This window comes from Mastigoproctus giganteus, chromosome 9, assembly GCF_048544385.1.
Source record: "Mastigoproctus giganteus isolate SK-2022 chromosome 9, ASM4854438v1, whole genome shotgun sequence".
In the NCBI taxonomy this organism is placed as follows: domain Eukaryota; kingdom Metazoa; phylum Arthropoda; class Arachnida; order Uropygi; family Thelyphonidae; genus Mastigoproctus; species Mastigoproctus giganteus.
In genome coordinates this window covers 87,849,577-87,866,690 of record NC_143583.1, presented here as the reverse complement: position 1 = coordinate 87,866,690, position 17,114 = coordinate 87,849,577, and the positions used below count along the sequence as shown (strand labels likewise).

Below are 17,114 nucleotides of genomic sequence, written 5' to 3'. Positions count from 1 at the left end.
TGTGTAAGGGTAGCTAAGAAAAAGAACAGGTGCATGTATACCTGCGTGTACACCAATGCTAGGAGTTTAGTAAATAAATTTGATGAATTTGAGGTATTGCTCAAAACATCAAAGGCAGATATTGTGGGGATTGCAGAGACGTGGTGTCACACAGATATAAGGAATGCAGAACTGGAATTTGGGGAGTACAATTTCTACAGAAAGGATAGACAGGGTAGGAAGGGAGGAGGGGTTATGCTATTAGTTAAGAAATACATAAAATCCAAGGAAGTGAAGCCAGTCGACATTGCTGGACAGTGCAGTGTCGAGTCAGTTTGGTGTGACATAAGCATTGGGAGATCAAAATTGAGAGTAGGAGTGTGCTATAGGCCTAATGACTCTGATGAGTATAATAAGAAACTGTACGGGGAAATAGAGTGGGCCAGTAAATCAGAGAGTCTTATAATGGGGGATTTTAATTTCCCAGATATTGACTGGAATTTGGGGGCTGGTCACTCACACACTAGCAAGGCTCTTGTGGATTTATTGGATGATTGTTTTCTACATCAGCATGTTCGGGAGGCAACTAGAGGGAGTAATACTCTTGATTTGATTATCAGTAGTGATTCTTCATGCATTAAGAATCTGCAGGTAAATGAACCACCAGGTGGCAGTGATCACAGTGTGCTGAAGTGGGATTTACTCAAAGAGGTAACTACCATTAGGGGTAAAGGGAAGGGTTATTGCTTTCGTAAAGGCGACTACGATGGACTGAGACAGTATTTAAATTCTATACAGTGGGACCAACTGATGATGTTACCAACAGCAAATTCAAAATGGGAAGCATTCAAAGAACTTATCTTGGGAGCTACTAGGCTTTACATACCAACTAAGAAATATTGTTCGAGGTTTAGGCCTAAGTGGATGGCAGATGAACTAATGAGACATATGGCAGAGAAGAAAAATGCATGGGATACCTACAAATTAACACGTGACACAGAAGCCTATGATAGATACAAGTTGATAGATACTGTAACCTATGATAGATACTGTAACCAAGTTACAAAGGAGGTTAGGCAGGCGAAGGCAGATTACGAGAAATCTTTGGCAAGGGATGCAAAGAAAAACAGCAAAGAGTTCTTTACTTATGTAAACTCTAGAAGGAAGTGGATGAATCAGATTGGTCCACTTGATATCGATGGGTCAACTGTTGATGATCTTGCTAATGTAGCTAACAAACAATGAATATTTTGCATCGACATTCACACATGAGGAGTTATTCAGCGAGGGGAATGCCAGAGGTGTATTCAACTCTGGCAGTAAGCTAGAGAATCTTGTAATAACTGAGAGTAAAGTGGAGGAGAAATTGTTGAAGATAAATACAAGAAAGGCACCTGGGGTGGATGGGATCTATCCAGTTATATTAAAGGAGGCAGCAAAGGAAGTAAGCAAACCCTTAGCCATAATTATGAGAGCTTCCTTGGATTCAGGGGAAGTACCCATGAACTGGAGATGTGCAAATGTGACCCCAATTCACAAAGGAGGATCAAAGGGCGACACAAGTAATTATAGACCTGTTAGTTTAACTTCTGTTCCTGGAAATTAATGGAGGCACTGGTTAAAGAATCGCTGCAGGATCATCTAGACAAGACTTCAGTTATAGCTCAGACACAGCATGGTTTTGTTAAGGGGAAGTCTTGCCTGACCAATTTGATTGGATACTATGATGCAGTCACAAAAGAACTGGATGCAGGGAATAACTTTGATATTATATACTTGGATCTTAGAAAGGCTTTTGATACTGTTACACATGGAAGACTGCTGCACCAATTGGAGCAGTGTGGCATTGGAGGCAAATTGCTGCTATGGATAAAGGGGTGGTTGAGGGGATGAAGACAAAGAGTGGTAATCAATGGACACTGCTCATCGTGGACTAATGTTATTAGTGGAGTGCCTCAGGGTTCAGTATTGGGTCCATTATTGTTTTCTGTATTTATAAATGATATTGATGATGGTATATCAAGCTTAATGTCCAAGTTTGCAGATGATACGAAGGTTGGCAGGGTTGTCAAGGACACTACTGACACTATGCTACTGCAACAGGATCTGGAAATGTTGAGCAGATGGGCTGAGAGGTGGCAAATGAAGTTTAACATTGACAAATGTTAAGTACTACATATGGGAAACAGCAACCCCAGAGCAACGTATCAATTCTGTGGTACTACACTGACAGTGGTAGAGAATGAAAGGGACCTGGGGGTATTGTGCAGGCAGATATGAAGTTTTCTGAGCAGTGCAGATGTGCTGCAAGAGTGGCTCATGGTGTATTGTCGATGATATATAGGAATTTTTCTAGCAGGGATAAGGAGGTGATTATTCCCTTGTATAAGGCAATGGGCAGACCACACCTAGAGTACTGTATACAGGTCTGGAGGCCTCATTTCAAGAAGGATGTAGAGATGCTGGAACGAGTACAGAGAAGGGCAACAAGATTAGTGAATGGAACAAAGGGGTGCTCTTACGAAGAAAGGCTTAAGTTTTGCAAATTACAGTGTCTGGAGACTAGGCACTGGCGAGGTGATCTGATAGAGGTGTATAAGGCCTTGAATGGTTTGAGCATGCTCAATGCTGATGGGATTCTTCCTCTTGCTCAGAATAATCACCTGAGAGGGCATAAATTCAAATTGAGAAAAGACAGATGTAGGATAGACGTGAGGAAATTTGCCTTTAGCCAGCGGGTGGTTGGTTCGTGGAATAGACTTCCATCCCTTGTCGTGGAAGTTGATAGCCTAAATAAGTTTAAGGCTCAGCTGGACAGGTATTTCGGACGAACAGAGGGGTGAAGTGGAAGTGGTTATTTTTTATTTATTTATTTATTATTTTTTTTTTTTTGGGCTGATGCTGCATAAGCTTGCTTTCTTGCATCAAATGCCTCTACTAATGCTAATGCTAAAGAGCAATGTCCATTGATTACCACTCTCTGTCTTCTCCTCAACCATCCCTTTACCCACAGCAGCCACTTGCCCTTAAGGCTACACTGCTCCAATTTGTACAGAATTCTTATGTGCTACAGTATCAAAAGCTTTCCTAAAATCCAAGTATAGGATACCAAATAATTTTTTGCATCCGATTCCTTTGTGACCAAATTTTAGTATCCAATCAAACTGGTCAAGCAAGATTTTTCTAAAAACAAACCCATAATTTTCCCAAACATGAGTTAAATTAACAGGTCTGTAATTCCCCGTGTTACCTTCTGATCCCCCCCCCCCCCTTTGTGAACTCGTGATACATTCGTGATTGATGAGTGACAGTTCAGTACATTGTAAAGTCAAATGAACAACTGTATCATTTTCAAACAGATCAAGGAAATTTCCTTTCCAAGGTTTGTGACCATGGATGAGATGTGGATCCATCACTTTCAGCCAGAGACAAAGGAGCAGTCCAAATAGCAGGAAAAAAGCTCTTCCCCTCCTCCAAAGAAAGCCAAGTGGATTCCTTTTGATGGCAAGGTGATGGCATTAGATTTTGGGATGCTAATGGAGTATTGCTAGTGGATTACCTACAGAAAGGCCAGTCAGTTTATGCACAAGGTCTGCATTATATGCAGACCTTGTGCATAAACATCAAAGACAAATCCAGAGGAAACTCAGTAAGGAGTCCTGTTCCACCAGGACAAGATGCCTGATCACAAGTTTGTTATTTCCAAGGCTGTACTGCATGAGTGCAGCTTTGAAATCTTGGCCCATTCCCCATATTTACCAGACCTAGCACCATCACACTTTCACACATTTCCTAATTTGAAAAAATACCTGGCTAGCTTCCATTTCCCCACTGACGGTAGCACCACTGCAGCAGTGGATGCATTCACGGAGGCCCAAGAGAAAACTTTCTTTGCAAGTAGAATTAACGCACTGCAGCACTGGTGGCAATAGCATATTGACCCCAAAGGAAACTATATTGAAAATTAACATGCTGTCAGACTCCTCAAATAAACCCTTTATACTCAGGCCACAAACTTTTTAAATGCCCCTTGTATATCATGTTCTAAGATAAAGATTACACTGAAATTTTATTATTTCAAAAATGGATAATCACTTACCAATAAATTTTGGAAGGCACGTATGATCCATAAATGGAAGACTATAAATTTCTCTTTCATTCATAAAATTCTGTCGATGCTGATAAGCAAAAATCTTCACTGCTACAGTATGATTATTGAGTGTTCCTCGACATACTGCTCCATAGCGTCCACGACCAACAGTTTCTTGTACCTTTAGATTGTCAAGATCCAAAGTTGGAGTAGGAGGGGGTGGTGCTTCCATTAGGTGGATAGAGTCAGGATTAAGTTTCTTGGAGACTGAACACAAACGGAAGATAAAGAAAGCTGCCACCATAATGATAGCTAATGAGCAGACTGCAGCCAGAGCTATTATCACAGTTTCTGTATGGTAAGAAGCTTGTTCTACATATAAGGCTAAAAATAAAGAAAAGTAAAATCAGTTCTACTAAGAAAGTATAACAAGTCTCCAATATTAAAGAAATTCACAAAAAAAAGTGTAATGTTCCTCCTCATTTACAGAAAATCTTTACTGAGCATTTTATGTTATAACTGTTTTTATCAATTGTCTGATTCAATCATTTTTATAACTAGTTAATTGGAGTGGTGATGATAAGTAGTAAAGAGCAACTGACCATAGTAAATGATGAGTTTATAGCTTTCATTTGTAATATGTTTTTTCAAAAGCATATTGCATATTGCTTGTTTTTTACTAAATGTTTATAGCCACAGATATAACATAGGCAAAATTTTTAATTTTTGTAAGTACATTATGATTTTTACCCTTTCTTGGTCTCCTAGAAGTATCCAGTTTCTGTTTTAACATTGACACAACATATCTACTGTATTTTTCACCAACTTTTTGGTATATTTTTGGATACAATAATGGAGGGGTTTTAAAGATATGATGATAAGTTAATTTCTTAATATAAATTGTTGTCTGTTAGACATTACTCTTTTTATTTGATGCATTTTGGTGATGTTTAATTAATTCACAGTCTCTTTTCTACTGGGTTGGTAGGTGGCAACTATCTTTTTTTTTTTTTTTTTAATATATTATTTTTCAAATATTCTGGCTATCTGAAAGCTGATGGATGGGTGGCAGATAGTTATGCTTTTACTTTAATAATTGTTATGAAAAATTAATTCAACTAAAACAGTCCCAATAACTAAACCTGGCTACATTTTGGACTGAAATATTCAGGCCTGGATTTGAAAATACTGAAATCTGTCTTTGGGCATAGATTTTGGGTTTAGAAGATTATCAGATCATGGGAGGGTTAAGTTTTTTATTTTTTATGATCCAGGCCTGAAGACATTTAAATATAGAAATCTGAAATATGGCCAAGTTTATTTAGTTATTAGGACTATATAGGTCAAACTGTATTACTTTGTCCCATCATACCAATAAACTAATTAAATATTATTAATTAATATGTTCCCATGTAATGTCCTTCTCATGCTTAATTATGTTTATGTGATATTATTTGTAACATAAAAGGCACAGGTTTAACCTAGCATTATTCAAAAAGAAAAATTAACAGATTTGCATATAACTCTGAATTAATGAAACATCAATGATTATCTTCTCTAAGGTTTTATTAGGTAGAATCATAAAACTGCATATCGCTCACTCAGTAAGTTATGATACTGATGTCCATTTTAAAGAAAGATGTTCACTTAAAATAAAAAAAAAAATCAAGAAAATTCTACATTGTGCTTAGTTGATTTAACCTGTAATGATGCAACAAATCTGATAACAAATGTCCTTACATTCAGCTTTGTATGTTCTGTTTTTTTAACTTTATTTTGATTTTCATGTTCTTATTTCGAGTATTACTAAGTACAATAGTCACTCAATATCTATCGTTAATTGGTTCCTTAAATGTGCAATGGATCAGAAGCAACATACTCACATGTTATAATGACTATTGGTTCCAGGGGAGGTCATAAACTTGAGCAATGAATTATTTTTCCAAAAAATAAACATTGCTGAAAAATAATAATAATAACTCTATTGGTTTAAACAAATACACATCAACTTGATCAAATAAACAAATACACATCATATAAACAAATACACATCAAAAAGTTGAGGAGTGTAGTTTCCTGGAGGCACTAACCTTCTTCTTACAAAATGAATCTAGAGTTACTGCATCCTAGCCTTTTTCCTTTCATTAAGACTTCCGTACAGCAATCAGAAGCTCTATGTATTTGGATACTCATCTAATGCTCCTTCATTCATTCTTATTCTTGAAGAAATCTGTCAACGTTAAAATTCTTAATTTATTTTTCTACATCTCTTCATCAGGTAACACCTCTGAGGTCTTGAATTCACTCAGCCAAATCAGGTTTTAAATGGTGGATTTAAGCTGAGCTTTTCAGCATGTGCCAACAGTTCTTCAGGGTACTTAAATTATTTTTGGCTGGTGCAGCATAAGCCTCAGGCTTCCTTGCACCATATGGCTAATAATAATAATAACAGTACAGAACTAATTCCAAACTGAACAATCCTTTTATGCATTTTTTTTTTTTTTTTTTTTAGTGTCTCCTATCAAAATCAGGACACAGTTTTGTTCACAAAGCACTCATACAGCAGGAATTGACTTCATTGCAGCCAAATGCAATGTTTTCTGTTGCATTCTTGAATTGAAGTATTTCTAACTTACCCTTAAAGTGGAATATTGTACTCTTCAATGGCCTCCAAGCATTTACTAAATGTGTCCATATGGTAACATCACTTGAATCAGCAATCACATAGTCCATGTGCTGTAAGATCAATTTCATACTGATAGAAAGAAGACTAACTTCTTCATTCCATCTCCACCATCCTATCAAGATTGTCTGGGTGACCCAGAGAATTATCAAAAATCTACAATGAATAAAAAGCCCGTAACTCTTCCAAGCTGAAATAAATATATATTCTTATCTTGCTGAAGTAAATATTTACTGCAGAGAAGAAATGATGGCAGAATCACTCTTGGAATGAGACCCTGATAATCCAAGCTTCCTTGATTGATTCAAATCTCGAGAGCTAAAGTCTTTCAAAACCCTTGATTTCTTGTAATGGTAAACAGGTGTCAGTTTCAACATGCAAGAAGCATTGCCACCCAGAAGAAATCAGTTGGCTCTATGATGATTTATAACCTCTTATAAGCTCTTCTTTTCCTTCATGATGAAAGTTCTGTTGTGTATCTTCTTCCAGAATAGCCATTTCATCGAAATAATGCAGTTGAACTGATGTTCCTGGTGCTGCCTTCATAAGTCATCTACTTACATAATCAGTGAATGTGTATTTAATTACAGGTTTCTATAATCTTTCCATAGAATTATAAGAGAGAGAGAAAAAAAAACTTGTGCTATTACCTCCATTTCATATCAAATTAGGATTAATTAAGCAATTTACATAAGCAATTAATTTAGGGTTAAAGCAGTTACTACCTGCTTTAGGGTTAAAGAACCCTTCAAATACTGTTGTGCAGAACCTGGCAGATACCTAACAGTGCACAAAGAGTGCTTAATTTCTGTAGCAGACATCACCCAACAGAAAAGAAACATATTGTTTACATTACACTGAAACCAAAAGTAGCATGTGGAAGGAGAAGGCAAAAATAGTAAATAGTTGTATGGGACCTGACAGGTTTTTTGCACGTACAATTAAAAAAATAAAAAAATAATTGTACACTGCCAAAACTGCTCAAATAAAAGGCTCTCCATATCTAAAAATGTAGTACTGAAAGTTTCACCCAATTGTACTGAATCAACAATCGATACACAACAGTTATATTGGAGAGTGACTGTCAGGTCCTGCGTGAAAACCACCAGGTTAAGTTTTGTTGCAATCAATTTAAGTTTTAGCTGATGCAAAATCGAAAGAAAGCATTTTTCATTAACTTCATAAGTGAATTGAAGGAATGCTAACCATAATTGAAAAATAAGCATGACCTGACTTCAAAAATGTTCACAATTTCCTACCTTGGCAGTGGACTTACAAGACCAGTCTGTTTACTTGTGAGAAAAAGTTTTGCATGTTTTTTGGTTGTTGAAGATTAATGTCTGAAAAATTCTCTACCTTCCTGCAAGAGACCAGTTTTTTTCCAGTTATTTTTTAAGTAATGTTTTACATTTTTCACAGAATACGTTATGTGAAAGAACCAGTCATATGCAGTATGACCCTTTCTCTCACTTTTAATTTTCTCAGGCATGTGATCTCTCACATGTGCCACATCAATACTAACTGCATCAAATGATTGCTTCTAGTTTGCCCATTTCCTAGAAGTGGTATTATTAGTTAAGTCTGTTTCCAAGAAGCAACACAAATAAAACCCTATGGATTTGTAAGTTATTGGAAAATATGTAAGAATTCACAAAAGGGCTATTTCTTCCCTGCACCCTTCTTGTACTATAATTATTTTCATGAAGGGCTTTGGTTCTGAATAAGTAATAAATCCTCCAGTTTTACAGTGGCTTTTAGTTTATTAAACTGCTGACCTGTTTTATATAGTTAGTTAGATTCTAATTATTTTACACATACACAAGCAAGCAAGCAAGCAGAAACGTGCACGTGTGCAATTTTAAAATTTCACACATTTAATAATTTTATAAACTCGAAAATCAAATTGCCTTGATAGTTTCATGTTTATATTTATTATTATTAGCTATATGGTGCCAGGAAGCTTGAGGCTTATGCTGCACCAGCCAAAAAAAATTTTGGAATTACCCTGTGAGAGAGAGAGAGAGAGAGAGAGAGAGAGAGAGAGAGAGAGAGAGAGAGAGAGAGAGAGAGAGAGAATAAGAGTCAGAAGTAGAAGGATATCACCAAGAAAGAGAAGAATGATGATATCTAGCTAAGGACCCTGGGTGTGCCAAGCCCATACTCACCAGATGTGATCCCTGGGGGAGTATTTTATGATCATTACATTCTTTTTTTTATTTTTTATACATTTTCAGCAGAATTAATAAAAGTTTCTAAATATTTCTGCTTATATACATAATATATAAGTAGAAATATATGCATATGCACAATTTTGAAATAGGGAATGTGTTTTCTGCACTGAAAATGGGAAACTGTTTTCTGCACTGGAAATTGAAAGTGACAGTTTATATTTTATGATAACTTTTTTTTTTCTTTCAACAGAATTAACATTTTTTAAATGTGTAAAAAAAAGCACAGAATTTTTGAAATATTTATCATTTGGAATATAAATTTTTGGTTAAAAAATAAAAAGTTAGATACAATACATATGAAAATCTATTAAAAAAAGATGACACAGCAAGCAGAACTAAAATATCCAAAAACTTTTTCCATAAAAAAAACAAAGCTAGTTACATCTCAGATACAGTGTGACTTCTCCTCCCTTGAAACAAACTGGAGCAAGACTACTGCTGAGAGTTAAGGAACAGATGTCAATTACAAAAATTTTATTTAAAAAATGCAAAATACATTTCAAAAATGAGGCTGTAAGAGAAGTTTAAAGATTTTTTGCACTGCCAAAGCCTTTTTTTTTCTGGAAAAATCTTGTTTCTGTCATTGAGGAATAGGGTGAGTAATTCCACCAATCTGTAGGGTATAGTGAAAGAATATACCAGGGCAGATGGAATGTGAAGCATTATAGCAGATTGCTTGTCTTTTAGAAGAAGGAGATAGCTGACATAATGCATAAAATCGAAAAAAAAAAAAAAAAAAAAATTTCATTGGACCAAAATATCTAAAATTTATTCCAAGAAATCTGGTGAATCTGTAAGCATTCACTTTTATATTACTATTCTACTATTTTCTGTTTTTATAATAAAATGAACAAAATTGAGTTAAAACAAAAGTACATAAACTGTTTAATTAGATAAATTTTTAAAAAATAACAAAAGAAGATAAAATGTATTTTCCACTTTCTCCACTTTTCGAAAAGTCATTGTCACACAAAAAATTAATATCAGTTCTGAAATCAGTGTAGCAAATTTAGAGAAGTTAACATTAGAACAGAGACACCATTCCACATGTTTTTGCATGCCTCTGTAATCATTAAAAGTAGAGAATCTGAAAAGATTCCATTTTAATGTGAAATACACAAACTCACCTGGTTGTACTACTTCGGCATGCGGGGAATAAGCATCTGAAACATTCATATTGCACATGTTTCCCATACAACAACAAAATTTGGTATTATTACGTGCTTTTGAAGGTCTTTTGCTAGACGTGCATTCATCTGTACTGCAAGATATCTCACCACTGTCCCAGCACCCTAATAAACATACATGGTTTATAAAATGTATTTTAATCCCTTTTGAGTTAATTAAATAAATACATTTTATACCTATTTTTTATAGTACAAGCTATTAGTAAACTAAATTTTACATTGAAAACAACAAATTATAATTTTATAATGGTATCATCCCTCTTTTTATAGAACATTTATTTCAATTTGCTAACAGCCTATTCTTAGATATCCATGAATGAAAGTTTCTGATAATATATATATTTTATTTTTTTTCTACATATGCTTATTAATACTGCCGAAATGCACTTAAAAAGTAAATTATAATTTTTATAGTGCCTTTTTTAGAAAATTATATATGGCTATTTTAGAGATAGTACTATTGTGGAAACTGTGAATGTAAGTAAAAAGAAAGCTATCAGCTTAGATGTAAAGAAAAAGGATATTAGAAATGTGTAAAAAATGGTTCACAATATAGAGATAGCAAACAACACACTGAATATAGCTGAGAGTTCAGTTTCAATAATTGTTAAAGGAAGTGATAAAATTCTTGAAGGAATTCAGAATGTTACTGAAATCTACTTAAAGATGTAACTACCATCAAGGCTAAAGGGAAGAGCTTTTGCTTTCGTAAAGGTGACTACGGGGGGGGGGGTCTCGGATAATTTTTAAATTCTGTAAAGTAGGATCAACTGATGATGTTGCCAATGTTCAATTCTAAATGGAAAGCCTTCATGGACTTAATTTTGGAGGCTACTAGGCTTTTCATTTCAACTAAAAATTACTGTTCAAGGCTTCAGCCTAAATAGATGTCAGATGAATTAATGAAGCTCATGGCAGAGAAGAAAAATGTATGGGATGTATATAAAGGTATATAAAGTATCAGGTGACACAGAAGCCCATGGCAGATATAAACTAGTCTGTAATCAAGTCACAAAGGAGGTTAGGCAGATTACAAGAAATATTTGGCAAAAGATGCAAAGAGAAACAGCAAAGAGTTCTTTACTTATGTAAACTCTAGAAGGAAAGAGATGAATCAGATTGGACCACTTAACATAGATAGGTTGACTCAATAAGTTATTCAATGAGGGGAGGGCCAGAAGTTTATCAAACTTTAATGGAGAGCTGAGCGATTTTGTGGTAACTGAGAGAAAAGTGGAGGAGAAATTGTTGAAGTTAAACAAAAAAAAAAGGCACCTGGGGTGGACGGGATCTATCCAGTTATATTAAAGGAGGCAGCGGGAAGCTGAGTGACTTTGTGCTGACTGAGAGGAAAGTGGAGGAGAAATTGCTGAAGTTAAACAAAAAAAAAAAAGTACCTGGGGTGGATGGGATCTATCCAGTTATATTAAAGGAGACAACAAAAGAAGTAAGCAAATCCTTGGCCATAATTATGAGAGCTTCCTTGGACTCAGGTCCCCATGGACTGGAGGTGTGCAAATGTATCACCAATTCACAAAGGGAGTTCAAAAGGTGACACAAGTAACTATAGACCTGTTAGTTTAACTTGTGTTCTGGGGAAAATAATGGAATCACTGGTTAAAGAAGCATTGCAGGATCATCTAGACAAGACTGCAGTAATAGTTAAGACACAGCATGGGGTTGCTAAAGGGAGGTCTTGTCTGACCAATTTGATTGGATACTATAATGTGGTCACAAAGGAACTGAATGCCAAAAATAATTTTGATATATACTTCGATTTCAGGAAAGCTTTTTATACTGTTGCATATGGAAGACTGCTGTACAAATTGGAGAGGTATGGCATTAAGGGTAAGTTGCTACAATGGATAAAGGAATGGTTGAGTAGGAGACGACAAAGAGTGGTAATCAATGGACGCTGCTCTTCGTGGACAAATGTTATTAGTGGAGTTCCCCAGGATTCGGTGTTGGGCCAATTGTTGTTTTGTATATTTATCAATGATATAGATAAAGGTATATCAGGTTTAATGTCCAAGTTTGCAGATGATATAAAGGTTGGCAGGGTTGTTAATGACAGTATGTTACTCCAACTGGATCTAGATAAGTTGGTCAAATGAGCTTAGAGGTGGCAACTGAAGTTTAACATTAACAAATGCAAAGTACTGCATATGGGTAGCAATAACTGAAGATAAACATACCAACTACATGATACTACACTCAGGGAAGTGGAAAGTGAAAAAGACCGAAGTATAATTGTGCAGTCAAATATGAAGTTCGCTGAGCAGTGCAGACAGGCGCCAGGCATGTCATGGAGTCTTGTCAATGACATATAGAAATTTTGCTAGTAGGAACAGGGAGATTAGTTAGTTAGTTAGTTAGTTATTTGGTTTTTAGGAGCATTAGCAACTAAGGCCATATTGCTCCGGGATATGCAGTGGTCATTCCCTGACGTTTCCGCATCCTCCGTATTTGGTGGTGACGGGCTCGAACCCCGGTCTAATCAAGAAGCGTGTGCTACGCACTGCTGCTCCTTCTCACCTGGCTACGGAGGTGGCAACAGGGAGGTGATTATCCCATTATACAAGGCAATGGTCAGGCCACACCTAGAGTACTGTGTACAGGTCTGGAGGCTTCATTTGAGGAAGGATGAAGAGTTGCTAGAATGAGTACAAAGAAGGACAACAAGATTTGTGAGAGGAAAAAAGGGGTGCTCTTACCAAGAAAGGCTGAAGTTCTGCAAATTTCAGCACCTGGATAGTAGGCACCTGCAAGGTGATCTGATTGAGTGGGTTGAGTAAGCTGAATGCTGATGGGATTCTTCCTCTTGCTCAGATTAAGAACCTAAGGGGGCACAGTTTCAAATTGAGGAAAGACAGTTGTAGAATATATGTGTGGAAATTTACCTTTAGCCAGTGGGTAGTTGATTGGTGGAATAGACTTCCATCTTTTGTTGTGGAAGTTGATAGCCTAAATAAATTTAAGGCTGAGCTGGACAGGCATTTGGAACGAATGGAGGGCTGAAATGGGAGGGTTTTTTTTGGCTGATGCTGCATAAGCTTGCTTTCTTGCATCATATGCCTCTACTAATACTACTAAGTGCATTCATCTGTACTACAAGATATGTCACCACTGTCCCAGCACCCTAATAAACATACAACATGGTTTATAAAATGTATTTTAATCCCTTTCGCTTTTGAGTTAATTCAATAAATACACTTTACACCAATTTTTTTTAGTACAAGCTATTAGTAAACGAAATTTTGCGAAATTTAATTTACTAATAACTAAATTTAATAGTTAAATTTCATAATGGTATTATCTCTCTTTTTATAGAACATTGATTTCAATTTTCTAACAGCCTATTCTTAAATGTCCATGAATGAAAGTTTCTGATAATATACATATTTTCTTTTTTTTCTACATATGCTTATTAATACTGCCGAAATGCATTTAAAAAGTAAATTATAATTTTTATAGTGCCTTTTAGAAAATTATATGTGGCTATTTTAGAGATAGCACTATTGTGGAAATTGTGAATATAAATAAAAGAAAGCTATGAGCTTAGATGTAAAGAAAAAGGTCATAAAAATGTGTAAAAAATGGTTCACAATATAAAGATAGCAAGCAACACACTGAATGTAGCTGAGAGTTCAGTTTCAATGATTGTTAAAGGAAGTGATAAAATTCTTGAGAGAATTCAGGAGGTTACTGAAATCTACCATCATGCAATAGATGAGAATAAAGAATCATAATTCACATATCACTGAAATGGAAAACCTTTGAAAATTAATTGTTGTAATAACCACTCTGCTAGCACAAGTGAGATTAATAATACAGCTTATAGCCGAAACCACTATACATTTAATGGTGACATATCAGGCAATTTACTGCTGTTTATAAATTTAAAAAAAAAAAACAGGAAATAAAATACCCCAAAAATCCTGAAGAGCAGCCCACATACGACTTCCCCCAGATCCCCTGTACCAGCCTGCAGATGATACGAACATGAAGGTAGCGCACCGCAAACAAGAAGCACTGGGTCCAGGATAGTCAAACTTGGCACTGTACTATTGGTCAACAGATTTAATGCTATAATGTAACTGATGGCAGCACCTCTTAATGTGATTAATGCCAACATGTATAACAATATCACCTTTTATGCCCTTAAAGCCGACCGGGCTAGCCGGGTGGGTAAAGTGCCTGCCTAGCAACCCAAAGGTCGCGGGTTCGAATCCCGCCTTGGGCTTGGATCAGAGTAGAAAAGGCAAAAACCTTGGGAGGTGCAATATGGCCACAGAAGCCAATGTGCCAACAACTAACAACAAAAAAAAAAAAAAAAAAAAAAAATGCCCTTAAAAGATGATATCTACTCTACTTCATCAACTTTTTCCCTAGGCAGACATACCCTGGTGCTATTCCACCTATCCTTTTTTGCACAATATCTTTCCTGTTTCCCTGACAACTAGCTCCTGTGGGACCAGTGTATTCTGCTTTGGAGGTTGCTGCTGTGTTGCCTGATGATCAAGTGTGAGCTCTGGTGTTGATGTGGGCAGCTGAGAGCTTGATGGGACCACAATTTAATTCACCCTGCTCTTTAAGCTGTCATAAAGGTTCATCCCAATGCTGATTTGAAGCCAAATATCCTCACACTTCTTACATTGAGGATGACTAGGATGTGACTACGAGTGTGATCAGAACTATAAAGCTTATAGAGTATGATTTAATATGACAACTAGGTCAATAAAATTGCAAAATTCTTCAAAAACTTATCTTTTCTTTTAGCTGGAAGGTTCTTTGACTAGCAGGTGGATACTCTCTTGTTACTGGAGAAGTTTTCCATTTCATGAAAAAGATATGTGTACCTAATAAACTGGCAACTTGGTGTAAATAATATAGCTGGCCATGTGGTTCATTGCACTAATTCTTTTGAAAAATTAATTATTTAAGTTTTGTTTTTTTTTTTACCTGAACATTGCCCATGTAATTTTCAAACAGATCTTACTATTAGGTGGAGTAATTCCAATTCCCTGCAGTGAAAACACAGATGTATTCTTTAATTGTACTACACACATTATGAACAGAGGCATTAGAAGAGAAAAAATATGGCTGATCTAACATAAGTTCCTTTCCTTTCTGTCATTTTGTTGATAAATATAACTAATTAAAATAAATCAGTCCAACTAAGAAATATTCAAATCACGAAAGTTATCACACTGTCACGAAAGTTATCACACTGTGTAGGATTATCCCTGAGACAATTCTCCTGTTTAAAATACAAATACATTATAACATTTTAAAATAAAAGAATAAATAATAAACTACTTAAATTTCATTTATCAAAATTGTTATGCTGCATTTCCAAAACTACATGTACATAATTATGAGTAATAACATTATAGTATGCTTGTATGTAGCTGTGCTACATAAATGTTACTTTGATTGCCCAACTAAGACTATATATAAAAAAGTAACATGTTTAAAAAATCTCACCTTGGGCAAGGATGATAACAGTTGTTTTGTTTGATGGATCCTCTTGCCATAAAGCATAACAGTAATTTGATCCTCCTGGGCACCTTTCAGTTGTATTTGAATCCAATAATTCACCAGTTATGAAAGAATCACCATCATTTTCATCAGAAACTGATCTTTCTTGAGAGGAGAATTTGACAACTGACTGTCTAGAATATACACAGAATTCTGTTCCTCTTGCACAGTCTGTAAAATATAAATGATAAATTTGTCTTGGAATAAATATATTACAAATATATTTATTCCAAGATAGTATTGAAATATATTTATTTCAATCAACTATAAAAGACATTATTAAAAAAAAAAAATCAGTAAAGGAGTCCTCCCAGCACTGCATCTTGAGGGATTCCACTTATAATAAACAATGGCCCAATCTAAAGCAAGACTATTTTTAAACAACTCTGTCTCTTCTCCATTAGTCGTCTCTCAATCCACTGCAGGATCTTGCCCATAATCTCAATATGCTCCAGCTGGTAATGTAGCTTCCATGTTTCAAATGCTCCATTGAGGTTCCTTTGCTGAATGTTATATTCAATACTGACATCTAATTACGCAACTAGTGGCAAGTGACCACATACACTTATGTGGTTCTTTCTGAGATTGATCCCATTCATAAAGTAATGAAAAGTATATCAAAAAATATATGAATTGAAATTTTTTGTATGTGGATGCATGTTTGCACCTGCCAAGCACAAACATACATCTCCAGTATAAGGACAAGCAAAGTCCATACATATAGTCAAAATGCTACAGCAATATTTCTCTACTCAAGAAGTTTCAACCAATAGAAGTCACAAATTCACCTGCACGACTATCAAAGATAAAATATGCAATCACAGGGTGCTTGCTTGTCCTTCCAAAATGTTAAAAGATGATCAGTTTCTAAAGTTTAAAATTACCCAAAAAGGGATTTATCTAAATTCACAGATTAGGACTGCCCAAAAACAATTTGGATATAGCACAAGCATGCTTATGGTGTCACAAATTGTTATTAAAAGACTTCAGAATTACTTCATAAAGGCAGGTTCAAGAATGATATGCTGTCAACTTCACTGAGATACCCACTACCTGGCTACAAGTGCTCACAGAACTAATGATTAGATGTTATACAAATGAAATGAATTCCTTGAAACTGCAGGTAAATGCATATCAACTCAGACTAGGCAGTGTTCTTTAACAAAGAAAATTTACCAATGATCATGCATTATAACAGAACACAGAAAGGGGTAGAAGAATGTGGTCTCATTCACACAGAGGATGTTCTCTGAGTGAAATGGAAATAAGAAATACTGTATAAATAAAAAGCTGGAAATACAAAGTTATAAGTGGTAGCTAAATCTTATAACTGAGAAGAGAGTGGAAGATTAATCGTTGAAACTAAAAGTAAATAAGGCAACTGGGGTGACAGGATCTATCCA

General features: G+C 35.5%; 1 protein-coding gene across 1 annotated transcript in view; it reads right to left on the bottom strand.

Annotated features, from left to right (window-relative positions):
• LOC150080528 (uncharacterized) overlaps positions 1-17,114 on the bottom strand; it is a 215,187-nt gene that overhangs the window by 63,212 nt on the left and 134,861 nt on the right. The window contains exons 2-4 of the mRNA XM_090381562.1: positions 15,658-15,882; positions 10,111-10,275; positions 4,079-4,453 (exon numbers count right to left, since the gene is read on the bottom strand). Coding sequence (XP_090237688.1) covers positions 4,079-4,453; positions 10,111-10,275; positions 15,658-15,882 — 765 coding nt within the window. The remainder of the gene's footprint in view (positions 1-4,078; positions 4,454-10,110; positions 10,276-15,657; positions 15,883-17,114) is intronic.